The 19,835-nt window shown below is 36.1% G+C and overlaps 1 protein-coding gene across 1 annotated transcript in view; it reads right to left on the minus strand.

Annotated features, from left to right (window-relative positions):
* Nucleotides 1-4,902: 4,902 nt before the first annotated feature.
* The window catches only part of TRAT1 (T cell receptor associated transmembrane adaptor 1), a 35,755-nt gene continuing 20,822 nt past the window's right edge, over nucleotides 4,903-19,835 (minus strand). The window contains exons 4-6 of the mRNA XM_082625376.1: nucleotides 15,284-15,345; nucleotides 13,106-13,194; nucleotides 4,903-7,023 (exon numbers count right to left, since the gene is read on the minus strand). Coding sequence (XP_082481502.1) covers nucleotides 6,769-7,023; nucleotides 13,106-13,194; nucleotides 15,284-15,345 — 406 coding nt within the window. The 3' untranslated portion in view covers nucleotides 4,903-6,768. The remainder of the gene's footprint in view (nucleotides 7,024-13,105; nucleotides 13,195-15,283; nucleotides 15,346-19,835) is intronic.

Below are 19,835 nucleotides of genomic sequence, written 5' to 3' on the forward strand. Positions count from 1 at the left end.
TGATTAAATAGGTAGGGTGTAAGGGCAATCCAAAACTAGGGCCCAAGGTGCTTTTAACCAACTGAAGGTGTCAGCTTCTCAACAGATCCAGCTCTGGACTTGGACTGCTTGTTCAAACCCTGAATCTATATTTGTGCAATATTGGGCAAGTTAATCTTTATCAGTCTTGGTTTTCTCATCTGTAAGATTATGATTATAATAGCATCCATCTTTTAGGGTGTTACATAATTAAATTATGTATGCAGGTAAGTACTTAGACCAGTGTCTTACAGTTAGTAAGTTCTTAATAAATAATAGTTGTTATACTGATTTTCTAATTAATCTGACCACTTGTAGAGTCTTGAATTCCATTCTCTACCAACTATCTCCTTGTGTTTACTCTTAGTTTCTGTCCCCTTGCAGTTGTGCCTTGTTTCCCAAGGCCCCAATTCTGTTTAATAGCATCCTTTTGGCTCAGCCCCGACTGATAACTGTCCAATCTATAGATTGCTTTAGAGGATGCACTGTCTTGCCGTGACGTCTTAGGTGGTAGAAGCTATGAGTAGGTAAGGCAGCTTCTTCAGAAGAGGTTAAAGGAACAGCAAGCATCATTACTAGAGCACCTGTCAAATTTGTATTCTTTCTTGTTATCTTCTCTAAATTTTGTTTAGTGTCTTAATATAAATTATCAATTCTGTTTATCAAGTGAAGGCAAAACCTCAGAGAGGTTTAAGCATATTTCAAAACTAATCATCCTGCCTTTACTCTGCTAGAAATAAGTCCTTTAATACCAAAGGAAAATGAGTAATTGTTCCTATTCTTGAGATTTAAGTTGAACTTTTTGGGACCTTAAGATATTTTCAGTGAAAATCTTAAGACTTTGGAATTCATCTGTTTTTCTAGTCAGAAATGTTCTCTATATTTTCTTCTGTACATTTTCTTTTTCAGTTGAAATGTGAAAGTTTATAATGATACTCCTCCTGGGACATAATCTCTGAGAACTGTCACAGGTGAAGTGTGTGTGTGTGTGTGTATATATATATATATATATATATATATATTTGTTTGTTTATTTATTTATTATTTTTTGCGGTACGTGGGCCTCTCACTGTTGTGGCCTCTCCCATTGCGGAGCACAGGCTCCGGACGCGCAGGCTCAGCGGCCATGGCTCGTAGGCCTAGCCGCTCCGCGGCATGTGGGATCTTCCCGGACTGGGGCGCGAACCCGTGTCCCCTGCAGGCAGACTTTCAACCACTGTGCCACCAAGGAAGCCCTATATTTTTAATGATTGCATGATGATCAGTAATTCATAGCTTATTAATTAACATTTCAAAGAGTCCTGATTAAGTTATAGAATTACACAAAATTACACTAAAAATATATTGTAAAATTACACTAAAGTGAAATGAGGTGCTTGGGGTTCTGCTTCTCATCAAGATAGAATAACATCTTGGATTTATCCTCTCACTTGAATATATTCCCTCCCACTTTAAACAACTAAAATCCAGACAAAGTATATGAGACAATGATACTCAAGACTTTGAACATCAGGCAATGAAGAAAAATGATCCCTGAAAGATGTGAAATAAATGAGGTGAACCCTACTATTGCCCTATCTTATTGCCTGGAGAAAGTTTTCAGGCCCTAGAGCAGGTAGAGGGAGTGAAAGTATTGACCACTGATCTCCTGAACTGAGGAGATGAAGCTGCAGGTCAAGAGAAACCAAGAAGGCAGAGTACTGAATAGGAAAAAGCTGCATATAGAGAGAACTCTGGAGATGTGTAAAGAGTCCGCACTGAGGATTCAGCTGAATACTGATCAGTGCATGCATGTAAGAAAACTAGCAAAGCTTGGGGAAAGACCTAGAAAAAAGAGTAGAGAAAACAGTGCCTATGGCTCATAAAAGGCTGGGAATAATACTTGTTTTCAACAGCCTGGGGTGAAAAACCTCGTAATTCATGAGGGTCAGAATAGCTTTTTACCTAAGTTAAATTCAGCCTATTACTGAGGCAAGACCCTACTCTGGTCCTGCTTAACAGAGTTTAAAAAGCAAGACTCTAAAGAATCAACTTGTGTCCAAGTAACTTGACCATTTCCAGAACAAAACTCAAGAATATCATAGGATTACAAAAATATCTATCACCAAACAAAGTAAAATTCACAGTATTTTCTGCCTAATGAAAAATTAACAAGAATTTTTAAAAGTAGGAAAATACAACCCATAATGAGAAAAATCAATCAGTTGAATCTCTGAATGACAGATGATAGAATTAGATAAAAACATTAAAACAGTTGTTATAACTGTATTCAATATGTTTAAGAAGTTAGAAGATTAAACATGTTTGATAGAGACATGAAAGATGCAAGAAGAAAATACCCAAACTGAATTTATAGAGATAAAAACTGAATTGTCTGAGATTAAAAGTATCTCTCAGGGATTACTGACAGATAGACATTTTAGAATTAGTGACCTTGAAGACACAGCAAGAGAAATTATCCAAAATAAAACACAGAAAAAAAGAAAAAGACTGAAATAAACAAAGTAAAATGTGGGATAATTTGCAAGTAGTTGAAGAACCTGGAAATGGGGAATGGGATAAAAAATATATTTAAAGAAATATTACATATTTTTTAAAACCAGTGATAAAAAAATCTTAAAACAATCAGAGAAGAATAAGAACATAGAGGGACAAAGACAAGTATGACACCAGATTTTTCTTCAGAAACAATGCAACTAAGAAGTCCATAGAACAGTATCTTTAAATCACTGAAAGAAACATATAGTCAACTCAACCTTGAAATTTTTTACCCAATGAAAATATCTTTCAAAAATGAAGGCAGATAAAGACTTTCTCAGATACATAAATGCTGAGGGAATTCATCACCAGCAGGCTTGAAAAATAAATGTTAAAGGAAGTCCTTTAAGCTGAAGAATAGTGATACTAGATGGAAGCCTGGATCTATACAAAGCATTGAGGGGTTTTAGAAATGTTAACTACAGGGATAAACATGAAGACTTTTTTTTTATTATTTAAGCCTTTTAAAAAGATAATTGGCCTTTTAAAGTAAAAAATAATAACAATGTGTAAAATGTATAAAACCCAGAGCACAAAAGTCAGAGGAGGGAAGTAAAAGTTCACTGTTTTAAGATTTAAAGAGGTATTATATCATCTAAATGTAGACTGTAATGAGTTAGAGATGTTTATTAATAACTCTAAGAAATTACTAAAATAATACAACATAGATTTGTAACTAATTATCCAACAAGGAAGATAAAATGGAATCATTAAAAAAATCATAAAAAAATACTGATGTAATCTAGAAGAAGTCATAAAAAGAAAAAATAAAGAACAGATGGGACAAATAAAAAACGGATATCAAGAGTGTTGCTTTTAACCCAACCATATCAATAATTGCATTCAATGAAAATAGGTTAAACAACCCAATTAAATGAGAGATTTTCAGACTGGATTTTTTAAAAAAGTAAAACAAACTATATGTCACCTACAAAAAATGCATTTTAAATATAATGATGTAACTAGGTTGAAAAAGATATTTCATGCTAACATTAATCAAAAGCTAGAATAACAATATTAATATTAGACAAAGTAGATTTCAGAGAAAACAATACTACCAAGGATAAAGAGGGTCATTTCATAGTGATAAAGATTAAATTCATCAAAAAAAGAGTGCATTTGAACATGTGTGCCCCTAATAATAGAGCTTCAAAAAACATGAAGCAACAACTGACAGAATAGTATGGAGAAATAGGCAAATGTACAATTATAGTCAGAGATTTCAACATTCCCCTCTCAGTAATTGATAGAACAAGTAGGCAAAATCAGTGAGGTTATAGAAGACTTGAAAAGCTCTATCAACCAAATTGGCCTAATTGACATTTATAGAACACTCTACCAACAACAGTAGAATATACATCTTTTTTTTTCAAGTGTACACCAACATCCGTCAACATAGACTATATTCTGACAATAAAGAAAGGCTCAATAAATATAAAAAGATTTAAGTCATATGTTCTATGACCACAATAGAATTAAATTAGAAGTCAACAACAGAGATCTGGAAAATCCTCAAATATTTGGAAACTATACATTTATAAATAACCCATGGGTCAAAGAAGAAATCAAAAGGGAAATTGAAAGTGCTTGAAATGAATGAATATGAAAGCACATATCAAAATTTGTGGGATGCAGCTAAAGCAAAACAATATTTTTAAAAAGGGAAATTTATGAGACTAAATCCCTATTTTAGACAAGAAAAGTTTTATATTAGTGACCTCAGTTTCCACCTTAAAATGCTAAAAAAAAGGAACAAATGAAACACAAAACAGGCAGAAGAAAGGATATAATATAGATCAGAGGGTAAATCAATGAAACAGAAAATGTAAAAACAATAGAAAAATTATGTGAACAATAACTTGTTCTCCAGGAAATCAATAAAATTGATAAATCTCCAGATGGGGAAAAAAGAAGAAAATTATCAGTATCAAAGAGAAGTGAAATCACTAAAAATTCTACAGATATTAAAAGAATAATATGAGAATATTTTGAACAACTTTATGCCAATAAATTTAACAACTTAGATGAGAGGGACAAATTCCTCAAAAGACACAAATTTACAAAGTTCACTCAACAAGAAATAGGTAACTTGAAAAGCTTTATATCTATTAAATAATTTAAATTTGTAACTAAAAACCTTCCTGACTAATGGGCATCAGATATATCTGGTACAAAAAACTTTAAAATATTTTGGAATTCAAATGATATAAACCAGAGGCAAAAAATTCAAAGATTTCCAGGTGCCAGGTAAATAATGTAAGTGAATGATGTGGAATAATTACAGGAAAAAACAACTGCCAAAAATACAATCTAACTTTATTTTTACTGAACCATGGTATATATAGAAATGCAACAACATAAACATATGATAGCAAAGATTTTATTTTAAATTAAACATAAAAACTTAAAGTCAGTATGTAATTATTAACTTTATTTCTTGTGGATTTTTCTTGGCTCTTCTCTGGAATCAGAAACCTGATTCCTTTTCTTCTGCCCTTAAATATTAGTATTTTTTGTCTTTCCTATGGCATTGTGGACAACTTAAAATATTTTACTTTGTCATCAGCATTTAATTTTCTATAGATTCATAATGGAAAATAATTATTGACAGAAGTAGGCACTTCCAAATATGGATAGACTTCTTCCACAAAATGTGCTCTTCCTTCCTCTCTTTACTTGGGTGGCTTCTTCTCATTGTTCAGTTCTCAGAATTAAAATTTCTTCTTCAGAGATGCCCTCTTTCCATTATCTCTTTCTTCTGTTTTCTTAATAGTATTTTTCTTACTAGTAGCTACACTTTTCTTTGTTAACCTGATACTCATCTTTTCTCCTAGCCTGTAGTTCAACGGGTGCAGAGTCTCAGTTTCCCTCATCATTGTATAACTTAGTACATAAACTGCCTCAGGAGTTCCACAAACAACTGAAGAAAGAGTGACTAAGCTCTGGTCAGAGGGCAGGACTGATAGCTGTCATGTACAATTTTCTTGGTCAGTGATGATTTGAGACCAAGTTAAATGCCTACTCCAAATGGAGAGACATAGAAAGTTTTAAAAAAAAAATTTTTTGGAGGGCAATTTAAGAGCACTTATGAGATTAAATAGGACACACACTTTGACCGAACTCTTGGTCTTTCAGAAATATATTCTGTAGAGACTTACAGAATGCACACCTTTTAAAGCAGCAATTCTTTTCCTAGACATTTAGCCTCAAGGAGAAGTCAGACAAGTACCAAATATGTGCTGAGATGCATTCTCATTACGATGTTATTTGTAAAAGCGAAAAAACAGAGATTGGAAATGAGCTAAATGTACTTCAAAATTATTTAAATAAGTTTTGGTATAATCATCAATGAAATGCTATGCAGGCATTAAAATTATAACTCTAGTTAGTTACAGTTAAAAATAACAGTAGAAATAAATCTATAATATATTATTGTTAAGTGAAAAAGTTTAAATCATATGTATAAAATAATCATTCCCCCTTTTTTTTTTTTTGGTTAAAAAAGCAACTAGTGGTCATATATTTGGGTATATATATGGTCATGCCCAGAAGAACATCTAGGAGAATATATAGAAAGTTGATCACAGTAATTATCTCTGGCTAGTAGAATATCTAAATTCTTTTTGATACTGTTTATTGTTACAAGGAATATGCATTAATTTTATAATAATTTTTAGAACTAATAAAGATATTTCCATTTGTGAAAAATATTTCTTAAGAAGATTATCCCTCTTCTCTTAGAAATAAGTTTTAATGTCTCCCATGCCTTTCAGTCAGAAATTTCTTCCAATTATGGGGTGTTTCACATTGATGAGAAACGAGAACTTTAAAAAAAAAAAAAAACTTTGACTTTTATTTTTCTTTCAACATGATGCAGAACATATTTATGCTTAAAACTTTTTTTTTGGTTTATTTCGCTGAGTATTAATAATTGTTTTGAAGTTATGATTTTGTTATCAGGATCAGTTTGCAAACTTGATTTCATTTACATTTGACTACATCAGTATTTTTTAAGTGAATTCAAATAACTAATTTGTATGGTATTCCATTTGCTGTGTATAACATAAGCTCTGTATAAAAGGTAAGCCACCATCGCACCAACGGACGATCAGCTCATCACCCTGACAAATCATGTTGTGTCATTTGGGGTCTTCATTTCTTTAACAACCACTTCCAGTAAGAGCTGGATCACTGAACTAGATCATAGTCCAGCTAGTTTACAGTTTCTTTCTGTGCACGGATCAATCCAAACAGCCTGATGGGATCATCATGAATGTTTTCCTCTATTGCCTGGCTTTCTGGTGGGAAACTGTCCACCAAAGTGGTCTTAGAAAGGTTGATATCCATTGCATGTACCTGCCCATCTTCATCCTTGTCTGACAAATAAGTTTTCTGTTTCTTGGGCTTTCTGCGCTTCCCCTCACAGCTGTGATCTAGTGAGGCATAGAACATCTTTGCTTCAGTTTCCTAGAAAGAAAGGTATGTTAATTCTTCATTGTTAGCCATTCTTTAAGTTTGATGACCTCTGGGTATTTCTAAGGCCTATAAAAAACACACAGCTTGTTTTCTGGGCTTCAGCTACCTTATTTGCCAAATTTGTCAATTAGGATGATAAGACTTTGAGGTGGGAAATGCTTAAGTGAACTTTTTGTGTGTATAGTTTTATTTCTTTTTATACTCAAAATATACATAATCTTTTAGATGGATTTTTACCTGCCTCTCCCCCTGCCTTCACCTCAGGGAGTGCCTGCCCTATGTTTCACCTATCAAGTAATAATACTGACTTGTTAAACTGGGAACAAAGCATGACAGGAAGGAATTTAACCAATCAAAAATCTGCTTTACATATGTTTAATACTTGCTCATTTGATGGTACCCCGCAAAACTCCCAAATTTTTCTACATTTTTGAGACTCAGAAGTATAATGTTAGGGACTTCCCTGGTGGCACAGTGGTTAAGAATCCTCCTGCCAATTCAGGGGACACGGGTTCGATTCCTGGTCCAGAAAGATCCCACATGCCGCAGAGCAACTAAGCCCGTGTGCCACAACTACTGAGCCTGTGCTCTAGAGTACGCACGCCACAGCTACTGAGCCCATGTGCCACAACTACTGAAGCCCACATGCCTAGAGCCTGTGCTCTGCAACAAGAGAAGCCACTGCAGTGAGAAGCCCGTGCACTGCAACAAAGAGTAGCTCCCACTCGCCGCAACTGGAGAAAGCCCACGTACAGCAACAAAGACCCAATGCAGCAATAAATAAATATTAAAATCATGTAAAAAGAATAAGAACTATATGTATTTGCTACATTATAAAAAAAAGTATAAGTTTAACTGTCCACTTATATGACTGGCATTTGGCAAGAATTGCATTTCCCATTTTCCCATTTTTTCCTTTTTTTCCCTTTTTTTTTTTTTTTACTTCCTTCTTGCCTACCTGTCCCCAGATCCTGTTTGAGCTCCTTTAGGTTGGTCTTGGAGATACTCATTTGCATCCAAGAAAGCCTGGTAGTACTCTCTGGCCTAGGGCTGCATCAGTACTAGAATAAGAAGGGCAGGAGACTAGAGAAACTTGGGGAAAGCAATAGGCCTGAAGACAAGACCTTGAAAGTGGTGTTTGAAAGTTTAGGATTGAATTCCAGCTCTGTAATATACTGGTCATGGGACCTTGGGCAGTTTTTTGTTGTTTGTTTGTTTTAACTATTTTGAGCCTCTTGCTATAAAATGAGAGTACCTATCTTACAACATTATTAGCAAATAGAGATAATATACAGTTGACCCTTGAACAACATGGGGATTAGGGATGCCAACCCCTTGAGCAGGTAAAAATTCACATATAATTTTACAGTCAGCCCTCCATTTCCGCAGTTCCGCATCCACAAATTCAACTAACTCCTCACCGTGTAGCACTGTAATATGCATCTGGTGAAAACAATCAGTGTTTAAGCAGCCCTGTGCAGTTCAAACCTGGTTTTTCAAGGTTATCAGAGCTGTAGGCTAAATTATCAGAGTTGTAGGCTAAACCTTTAGGATAGCTATTGAATAAACCAAAATATTCTGTATTAAGGATTTACCATTCAGAGTAAGCCAAAGGTATATCAATTTGTGGAGTCTAGGGTAAAGAAGCAACATTTGGATTAACAAAACCCCTATGCATGGATAAGCTTCTCCCTGTAGGCACTTGTTTTCATGCTAAAAGTTAAATGTCTTTTTTGGGGGGGAGGGGTACACGGGCCTCTCACTGTTGTGGCCTCTCCCGTTGCGGAGCACAGGCTCCGGACGCGCAGGCTCAGCAGCCACGGCTCACGGGCCCAGCCGCTCCGCGGCATGTGGGATCTTCCCGGACCGGGGCACAAACCCGTGTCCCCTGCATCAGCAGGCGGACTCTCAACCATTGCACCACCAGGGAAGCCCTAAAAGTTAAATGTCTTAAATCTTCTCTACCAGGCAGGGGGATGGCTCTATTTACAACCTCTCTTGTATGTTTGTCTGACTTTTTATTTGTAAAATAATCATTTCTGGAAAATTGTATAGAAGATAGGTAACTTGTTTCTTTGCTTGAGTCTCTACACTCTGCCAGTTAGCCCATATACTGTCTTCAAGTTATCTTCCTAAGGCATAACTTCAATATTTTACCATTCTGCCTCAAAAATTTTAGCCTAGAATCTGAATTTTATAGCATGGCAATCAAGGTTTTCTATGCTTATACTTCCACACTTTCTATTTTGATTCCCAGTACTCCCCTACATAAACTCTATTTCAAGCAAACTGGACATTTCACTGCTTCCTGAATACACTTCATGCTTTTCAGACCCACTTTGCCTTTGACTAGATAGATAGAGAAGATGTCAGTGAAGTTAGAAAAATAACCAAAAGGCACTCGGTAATACAAAGGGGTGGATATCGTTTTTGACTGTCCAGCACCTTGTTCTATTCTCTTTCTTTGATAAATTCTCCATTTTCCTTTAGGAAATTTCCCTCTTTTACCTGGTCCTGGAGAGCCTATCAATCACCATGTTGTACTCCCAAGCTTAGCACAGGGTTAAGCATGCAACCCAGGCTGGAACCAATTACACTACCTATCCTCCTGCCAACAGAAGTTGGCCCAAGGGTGGACATGTGACTTCAGTAGAGCCAATTACATGGCATCTTTGGGATTGAGGTACAGATGCAGAAATAGAAAAGATATCTTTTTCTGGATTTGGGAGGAAGAAAATCTGAGTCTCCAGTGGCTTTCCCAGCCTCAATGGAAGAGTCTGTTGGTAATAGAAGAGAATGAAGTCAGTAACAGAGAAGCAGGGAGAAGAAATGGAGAGAGCTCTCATATTCAATCATTTCAAAAACAAAAGACACCCTTTCATCTCCCAGTTACATGAGCCAGTGATTTACCTTTTATGCTGAAGTGGTTTGAATTGGGTTTTTGCACTTATAACTGAAAACAAGTAATGTATGTCTGGTCAACAACTGGTCCACTTTATCAAGTCCTGCAGAGTTCAAAGAACAAGAGTCCTGAGAAAGGACCACAATGTGTACGTGTAATAGTCATTTGTGACTTCCAGAGTGTTGTTTTACTTGAATAGATGGATGGAAAATATAGACAGGGAAAAAAGAATTTGTATCTATGAAAAAAAATGGAAACCATGGAGGAAAGTAAAAACCAGTTTAGGAATTAGAAAAACAGGTTGAAGTAGAGCTTTGTTGTTTTATTTGTTTTTAAATATTGCAGAGATTTGTGTATATTGGTAGGTCAATAGTAATTCATTTAAAGAAAGAAATGGAGACAAATTAAATAATTGAATGTGCAAGATCTTGAAGGAAATAGGAGAAATACTCAAGAGCACAAGTAGGAGTATTGGCTTTGGAAAGAGGAGAGGTTGCTTCTGACATAGGAGGGAAAGGAGGGATAGGTGAGAGGTTTTAACATGAGGATAAGAGAAGAGAAACAAGTTCACACTTGCATCCTTCAAATTTTTTTAAGACATGGGAACTCTCATGAACTCATTTTATCGTTAGGTTTCCTGATCATCTCTTCCTAGTTAATAGTAGACTTAGATACTGAAATTACAACTTCTGAACTGTACACATCATTTTCAAAGGGCAAGAAGCTTATTCCCTTTTCCAAGGAACACTTTATCCATCAGGCTTTATTGCATTATATTATAGATTCTTTTTTTGTGTGTGTGGTATGCGGGCCTCTCACCGTTGTGGCCTCTCGTTGCGGAGCACAGGCTCCGGACGCGCAGGCTCAGCGGCCACGGCTCACGGGCCCAGCCGCTCCGCAGCATGTGGGATCTTCCCGGACCGGGGCACGAGCCCGTGTCCCCTGCATTGGCAGGCGGACTCTCAACCACTGCACCACCAGGGAAGCCCTATTATAGATTCTTTATGCTTTTGTAATTGACCAAAGTAACTATGTATCATAGTAGCTAGCTGGGTAGTGTTTTTGATGATAATGGTCATTCTAATAAAATGGAATTGAGCAAATATGAAGAGATGACTTCTGGGTGGGATAAACTGGGAGATTGGGATTGACATATACACACTACTATATGTAAAATAGGTAACTAATAACCTACTGTATAGCACAGGGAACTCTACGCAATACTCTGTAATGACCTATCTGGGAATAGAATCTGAAAAAGAGTGGATATATGTATATGTATAACTGATTTACTTTGCTGAACACCTGAAACTAACACAACATTGTAAATCAACTATACTCCAATAAAAATTAATTTAAAAAACCAAAGAGATTACTTCTAATTTTTGAAATTGGGCTTCCCTGGTGGCACAGTGGTTGGGAGTCCGCCTGCCGATGCAGAGGACATGGGTTCGTGCCCTGGTCCGGGAAGATCCCACATGCCGCAGAGCGGCTGGGCCCGTGAGCCATGGCTGCTGAGCCTACGTGTCCGGAGCCTGTGCTCCCCAACGAGAGAGGCCACAACAGTGAGAGGCCCACATACCGCAAAAAAAAAAAAGAAAGAAAAAAGAAAGAAAAAAGAAATAATTTTTGAAATTAAATTTGTCAGAAGGGTGAAATAGAATAAAGACTAATCTCCTTAGAAGTGTCTTTAAATATATAATTTATAAAATAGCAGACTTTGAAAGATATTTTAAGGCTTTGCACAATTTCCAGTTGAGTAAAAACCAGACGCAGCACAAATAAAACTAGCCTGTTTAATTTATATGTTTTAAACAGCAACTTCTACTCAGAATTCTCAGTTCTTTCATAAGTAAGGTGCTGTGAATCTCTGCATTTCAGGTGGTGTAGTTACATTTTAACCTCTTGAGAGGTTTTCTCTTTATTATCATGAATATTACCATGAATTTTGCAGATCATATTATAACATGCAGTTTTTCATATCTTTTATCTAAGAAATACATTTACAATTAATTGAACATCACATGACAGATTTGCCCATGAGAGGACGACCTTACATTTTGCTTAAACCTCACCACATCTTGGTTTCTTAATTAAAATGTCAAGAATTTCATTTTTTAGGAGATTCATATAAAGAAAATAGAAATTCTATCTTAATGGGAAGTTTCCAAGTTCTGACCCATCTTTTGGAGGAGAGTGTTTTCTATTAGGCAGGACTAAGTTTGGATTCTGTCTCCCCACTTAGTTTCTGAGTCTCTAGGTTAAGTTTTTCATCTTTTGCAAGGCTCTGTCAAATGGGAATAATCATGCTGTCTCCCTTACAGGAATCTAAAAAGATATGCCTATAAAGCACATAATACAAGCCTGACATGTAAAAACTGCACAGGAAATGCTGGCCCTATGACTGTTTCTAGGGAATAGCACAAGAGCACATAATAAAAGGGACAAGATTGGGGAGAAGAAAGAACCATTATAAATGAAATTTATAACATTTCAGCCTCACGTATGCTAAAAATCATGAATGGCAGTGCTATGTCTGAGGATGCTGAACTGATTGTGGTAGTAAAAAGATAAACTACCCATTTCTTCTTGGGTTTTTCTGTTTCTACTTAGGCTTTAGTCCTGCCTATCTCCACACAAGCCACGTGTAAATCTCTTGTCATAAGACCATAGCCATAGGACTTGTATTAAATTTACACTCATTTTAAAAAATAAAACAGAAGTATGGTCTTTTGTAGTTAGTTAATTTATCTTTTCACTAAAGGTCTCTTTCTCCCCATCCGCCATAAATTCCCAACATCTAGGTCTTCTGAGAATTCTGCATGTGTCAACTTTTATATTTATTTCTATGATACATGTAATTTTTTTCACTCTGAAAGGAAAAGCTTAACTAATTCTTTAGGAAGAGAATCCACTTTTCCCTTGAAATCTACTGCCTTTGTAGTTGTACGTAATTTTGACTCTTTAAGTGTAGCCCTGAGTACTATTTATTTGCCTTTGAGCTTTTCATTAGAGCTCAGGCTCCAGAATTTGACACCGATTCAGAATGTAAAATTTCTAAAAGGCTGCTTCTGATGTTTATCAGAACATGCTGCTTTTATGCTCTTGAAACATGCAGCTGTGCTATGACCTAGGCTGAACTTGGCCCTTGATATGGAAAACAAGACTTACCTGTGAAGGTGGGGCGTCTTCTTGCAGTTTGTTCACAGATCTCTCTGGCCGGGCTTTCATTTGTTCATAGTAGTTTTCATCCACTGGTTCTTGGGAGTGGAAAAGAGATTTACAATGGAAAAATAAAAAATGCTGGCATGAATAAAAATACATGACCCAAACAATATTTAGCTATAACTGTGAAACCTTCAGGGATCATTTGACTAGGCTTTTTTGTGAAGAAACAAAGAAGTAAAGAAGCACAAACTGCTCTGCGGATCAGACTGTGAAGTCTGTTGCCCTACAGCATTAATTAACAGTTAGACCAAAGAAGGTCACTTGGGATAAGGACTAGATCATATTAATTTTTTATACCATTGTAGGACATGACAGTCTCAACTTAAACTACCATTTAGATGTTATTGAGATCCCACGAGTTAAAGGATTGTCTGTGTTCTCTTTAAGCGTGATGGTGCAGATGGCATAAAGCACAGAGCACATATATTGATGATTACGATTTGGTAATTTTTTCCATAAGAAGACATTTTACTAAGAGGCCTTCTTAACCTTACATACCATTTTTGAAAAAGAGGGTTTAGATTATGTTTGTCGTCCCATAAATCAGTGACAGGACAGTTCAGCCAGGCTGTTTTGAGGGTCTGGGGTGTATAATGATGGTACTGAGTACTTGAGGGGTTTTGTACCATGTCCACCAGCCAGCAGACCTGCACTTATTTCATCCTGTGGGGATGCTTACTGAATCATCCGTACCTTTCTTTCCCCAGATACTCCTATTTAAAAGGGAGAAGAAGGAGAGTTAATGACTTGTAGGACAGCTAGTAACCTGGCAGAGATGTGGATTGCACCAGTTTGACCCCATAGATAAAAATATATGTTTACTATAATACAAGGTACTTCAAAATCATTCAACCCTTTCTGAAAAGCAATGCAGAGAACTGGCCCATGGGGTGATGTTTCTCAAAGCATGGATCATGGAAAACATGCATTAGAATCACCTGGAAGGCTTGTTAAATAGCAGGTTCCTGAGCTCTATCATGGAACTACTAAATCAGAAGTTGTAGGAGTGACACCTATGCTCATTAGACATGGAGACTGCAGATATAGTAGGCTTTGAGCCACCAGAATGCATAAGAAATTAAGTCCTCAGATATTACAGGTGGGCACCAAAATTCTGCAAGGGGAAATGGGAAGGAAAATTATTTTTAATAGTCTATTCCTGAAAAATAGTTTCTGATTCCTCAGAGTGCAGAGCTTAGAGGACACTTTACAATGGGGGGAAAGACAAAAATTAAATAAATTCTTGACTCCTATAAAATTCTCATGTGTGTAACTTTAGGAGATTCCATACTGTTTTGATATATAGAGATTCAGATGAATTTAGCCCATTACTGGAAATCTCTGTGTTCGAGACTCAGAGATCAACAGGAATTAACCCCCAAGTCTCCTATCATGAATTAAGTGAACTTCTTACAGGGCAAGGATAGCGTTAAATGCTAGTGTTACTCTCAGCAGCTCTCATCAGAGCGCTGGAATTAGATCACAGCTGTTTGTTTTGAGGCATTTAGGGGCATTTTATTTTTGGGGTGATTGGGATATTTCAAGTAATAAGGGATGCTGGGAATTGAAGAGTACTTGTTACAAAAGAACAAAAAAAAATGTATAACCCACTCAGTGATGGTTTGGCGCTTCTCTTTCCCTGCTTGTCATCAGTGTAAACCTAGGTTCTCTACTTTAAAAGAACCAGTTAAAACAAGGGAAACCAGAGAACGTGTTCTTTGTTCCAAATTATTCACTGTAGATTTGCTTTTATATACAGAGCATAAAGCACTGTTTTCCTGGGTCATTTACTGTTCTAGAAATAGCTTTATTTCATAGAATTCTGTGTGTGTCAAAATTCATGGTAATAGAGTCTTCCGGTATTCTCATTACTACTAGAGTAAAATAAAGAGAATATAGAAAAACAGGATGTTGATTTACACTGAATGTTGCAATATGATTTATGATATGCAGCTTTGGAAATATATGCTAAATGATATGCAAAAAGTACTGAATTTATGGTTACCATTGGAACATTTAAATGAGACTGTGACAAAAAATAAGCTACCTCAAATTCTTTGTGGAATTAAGTGGGGTAATTGATTTATAAATAAATTTAATTTCTGGAAAAATAAAACTTACCTGGGACCACATTATCTAAGTTACCATAAATTGGTGTGTCTTCAAGGTCATACTCATTTTCCCTATAATAAGGAAATAATTTGCCTTGTTAGAATCTACTTTACACATAGTTCAAAACTAATCTCTCAGCTAAAATCAATGTTGGGTAAATTATTGCATGCTTTTATTCAGCCTTGACCAGCCAAGGTAGATAGGCAAGTAAGTGAGTAAATGCAAGTGTGTATGTGTATGTGTGTATGAATTTGAAAAGATGTGTTTTGGACCCTCTTTTGGGGAACAAAAATAGCAAATACTTATTTAGCACTTGTTGTGTGTCAGATACTACTTGAAGTGCATTATATATATTTATTCATTTAATTCTCACAACAATTCGACCAGATAGGCACTACAGCATTCCCACTTTATGGATAAGGAATCTGAGGCACAGACTGGTTATATAATTTGCTGAAGGTCACAAGACTAGTAAATGGCAGAGCTGGGATTAGAACCTAGATTATCTGTGCTCTAATCTATACATTGTACTTCCTGTTTATTTGCCAAGAATATCACTCTGAACATACCCCTAACACTCTGTTTACTAAATAAATATTAATTGACAGTGATGATTAAAAAATAAGAGGCCAGAGAATATCGTAGACTCAGCTTGGCAGATGCAATACAATGATTGATCACCTATTACATCCAAATACTGTGCTGTTTTACATGCATTATATCAAAAACCAAGGGAAATTCTGCAGAAATATTATTATTTTCCACTTTACAGATAAGTCTGAGATTCAGATAGATGAAAGTATTTTCCCTAACCTTATGTGTAATATCAGCAATAAATAACAATTGTGAAGGCTTTTCTTTATGCCAGTACTCATTCAGCCCTCAGGACAACCCTATGAGGTGCATTTTTTAAAAGCCCCATTGTGCACATAAGGAATTTGCAAGCTAGAGAGGTAAACTGTCAAAAGACACATAGACAGTAACTGTCAGTGCTAGGATTGTAATGCAAGTCTGGTCCTAAAGCTCTGAATACTATTTGCTCTTGATGTTTGATTAGCTTTCCTTATAGCCTCATCTGAATAATCCTATTAGGATTACAGTAGACAACCGACCATTGTCACCAAACAGTGACAATGGCCCTGGTGACCAGCTTTCACAATAGCAGGTTGGGGACAGAAGAACATTTCAGGCAGTGAGAGTGGCATTTCATTAAACAGCAGCAAATGTTTTAACTTTGAGATTACATATCACTGAGAGCTGGAGGGAATTGCATCAAAGGGAAAAGAACTCTTATCTCAAGGCAAGCACCTATATTACTCCCATGCTTCTGAAAGAAGACAGTGTATGTAAATAGTAAGTAGGTATCATTAAAAAAAAAAAACAGATCAAATGATACCTGTATGAAATGATTTGAAAATCCAGATGCTGGCATGTATTTAGCTTATCTGATAACAAACTCATCCATAACCTTTCTATCCATTGGTAATTCACTACAGCTTAATATTGGGATATGGAATAGTCCCTGCTCATGGTTTTTCTCTGGCTGTACAGAGAATATAATAGCAAAAGGTGAAGAATTTTTAATAAGACAATCCATCCATTTTTCCTAGCCCACACAGATAGCAGATACAACCTGCAAATGATAAATCATGTCCCCAAAATGAACATCATTTCATTCTCTATGAATGAAAATAAGATGTGATTTATAATGCAGTGCCTTGTGTCTACAGGCAGGTCTCAAATGATTAATCATCGCAAATAAACTATTATAAAGAAGCAGTTGCCTAACCAACAAATTAAAATGTATGTCTTTACTTGGCAATGCCAAATAGCTCCAGCCTATTGCAAATATGTAATAAACTTCAAGCACAAACGTTTGGCAGTGTTTTATGTTGAAGATTATGTTGAAGATTGATTACTATTTAAAATATATTAATAAATATGCCCAGAGGCTAGTGCACCTCTGAGTTTTGAGCCAGATCAGATTCTCCATTGTTCTCAACATGTCTGAAATGATCTTCTAACTAATCAGCACATCTACTGACATTCCAAGATTTAAAATAATATTAATTGCATCTTTTACTAGGGTTCAAATTTTCTACTTTCATATAAATTTTCTCTAGTCTCTATTTTTAAAGTTTGTATTTATATTTTATTATTATTTTATTGTAAAGTCCTTTAAAGAAAATGCCTCAAATACTTTATTATCTAAGTAGATTAAATAAGTAAATTCAATTTTTAAAAAATCATTACTTCTGCGTGGGTGATTTTGGACATACATTCTCTGAATTTCAATTTCCTTATTTATGAACAAGGATATTAAATTATTTAATCCCCATTGTTCTTTTCAGCTCCCAAAATCTATGACATAAATGTAGAGTTCCAATATCCAAATAAAAATGAAAGATTTCTGTAAAACTAAATAAAACGATTTTAAAGGGCTGGGAAGTTGTAAGATTGATAAAAAAGAGTAAGCTTAGGGTCTATCAGAAGTTGTTTTTGCTAAGTGTTAACCTGATTTGCTTAGTAGACATTTCTTTGAATAGGCAGATATATGTTTGGGCTTCACCTGTGTTTAAAGGTTACTGAAAGCCATGAGAGAGGATGAAATTACTAATGGAATGAGTGTAGATAGAGAAGAGGCTCACTAGACTGAGCCCTGGGCACTCTGTTGTCGAAGGTTCAGGAACCAGCAAAGGAGAAGAAGCTGCTACTAACTGAGAAAAATCAAAAAGGGGGTGGCCCAGAGTCTGGAGAAACAAGTGTCTCAAGAAGTAGAGTGTCAATGTGTCAAATGCTACAGATGGACCACATATAATGAGACTAAAATTTGCCATGTAGATTTCATTGGTGATCTTGACAAAAGCCGAGTCAGTGGATTATTGAGGACAGAAGATCAAATAGAGTAGGTTCAAGAAAGAAGAGAAGAGGAAGAGAAGTCAGCACATATGGACAGAATGTAGATGGCACTTCCAAGTTTTGCTATAAAGGGTTCAGAGCAATGGAGAGGTAACTATAGGCAATAGGCAATCTAATATCAAGGGAACTTTTCTTTTTTTAAAAAAAGATGTCAGACAGTACTGTCTGTTTATATACTGATGGGAATGAGACAATAAGGAAAGAAAAAGCAATAATGAAGGAGGAGAGAAAAGGGAAAGTTGTTGCAACAATGTGTTCCTGAGTATATGCTCATTAAATTTTTACTTTCTCTGGCAGGGATTGTGCCATGGGTGTAGGTTTCTTGAATTTGGGGTGAGTGGATATCAAAGATAGACCCTTGGTCCAGGAGAAAAGTGTAAACCCCAGCAATTTTTGTATAACTAGGGTTAGTCTGGCTAGGGTTAGCTAAGAACCAGTAGTATCTCCTATGAGGGGGGAAGTTAATGGACTCTCAGGCAATGATATCTAACATTAAATTTTTATCATCTTGATCAGTGTTCATATGTCCTTCTAATGATGTCTACTTTTTTGTAAAGTCAGTTAAACACAGGAGCTTATATTGCCAGTGCTTTGGAGCCCTTGAAAAGAAGAGTCTTTTCTCAAAGTTTGGGGGAAAGGAGACTGGAAAGATCTGCCAGCATGAAGAATTCTAAACAAGATGGGGAAAGAAAACTAGAGCAGTGACACAGAGCTAGGGGTGCCCAAGAGGCAACCAAGAATAAGGTTTTTGGAACCTATAAGCACATTCTGGGGGATTCCCCAAAATACTTAGGTTAGGGACTGGACTTCTTGCATTCACACAGGGTTGGAGCTTGGATTATGGTTACTTGTACATTAAAACAAACAGAAGTCTTGAAAACATGGAGATACTTTGGTTCCAAGTGTGGCAGTGGTCATGGTGAGGCCCTCATCTGAATATCTACCTGGAAGTCTGAGGCACCAGGGAAGGCTACCCAGGAGTTCTATTGTCATCAGGATACTCACCCCTGGGAACAGGTGGAGAGGACAGCTGAGACTAAAGGTCTATTCCAGGGCACCAGCTCAGTATATTTAGCAAAGAGGGGAAGTGAAGTGGGGTGGTTCTCAGCCTGCCAAACTAGAAATCCAAGAAATCATCTTAAGGTAGAAGAATAGCTGCGATGAGATATGTTTCGTGATAAAGCACCTTTCAGTGCCACACAGGAGAAGACCATGCAAAAGTTGCTGGGGATTTGTTCTAAGTCCTTGAGAGAGACTCTGAACACTGAGGAGGTACAATAAGCTTAGTGTAAATCTGAACTGCTTTCCTAAATTAAGGGGTAAATATAATTCAAATGGGTGGAAATTTTCTTAGACCTTAATTTTCACCTAATAAAGCATTCAGCCTTTTTTTTTTGTTTGTTTTTAAATCAGTCAGCTACCCTTGTAAGTACAGTATTATATTATAATCCATACTTTTCAGATGATAAAATTCCACTTCAGCAATGCTCATTTTCCCAAAATTACAAACCTGGTAATTGTAAGAGTGATTAACATCCAGAACTGTTTGTATCTCAAACCGATGATATTCTTACTGCATTATCCTCTTAACACAGATCAAAAGACAAGAATTGTGTAGAATTACATTTAAAGGACAAATAAA

Source organism: Mesoplodon mirus (genome assembly GCF_964341445.2).
Source record: "Mesoplodon mirus genome assembly, chromosome: 6".
Classification (NCBI taxonomy): domain Eukaryota; kingdom Metazoa; phylum Chordata; class Mammalia; order Artiodactyla; family Ziphiidae; genus Mesoplodon; species Mesoplodon mirus.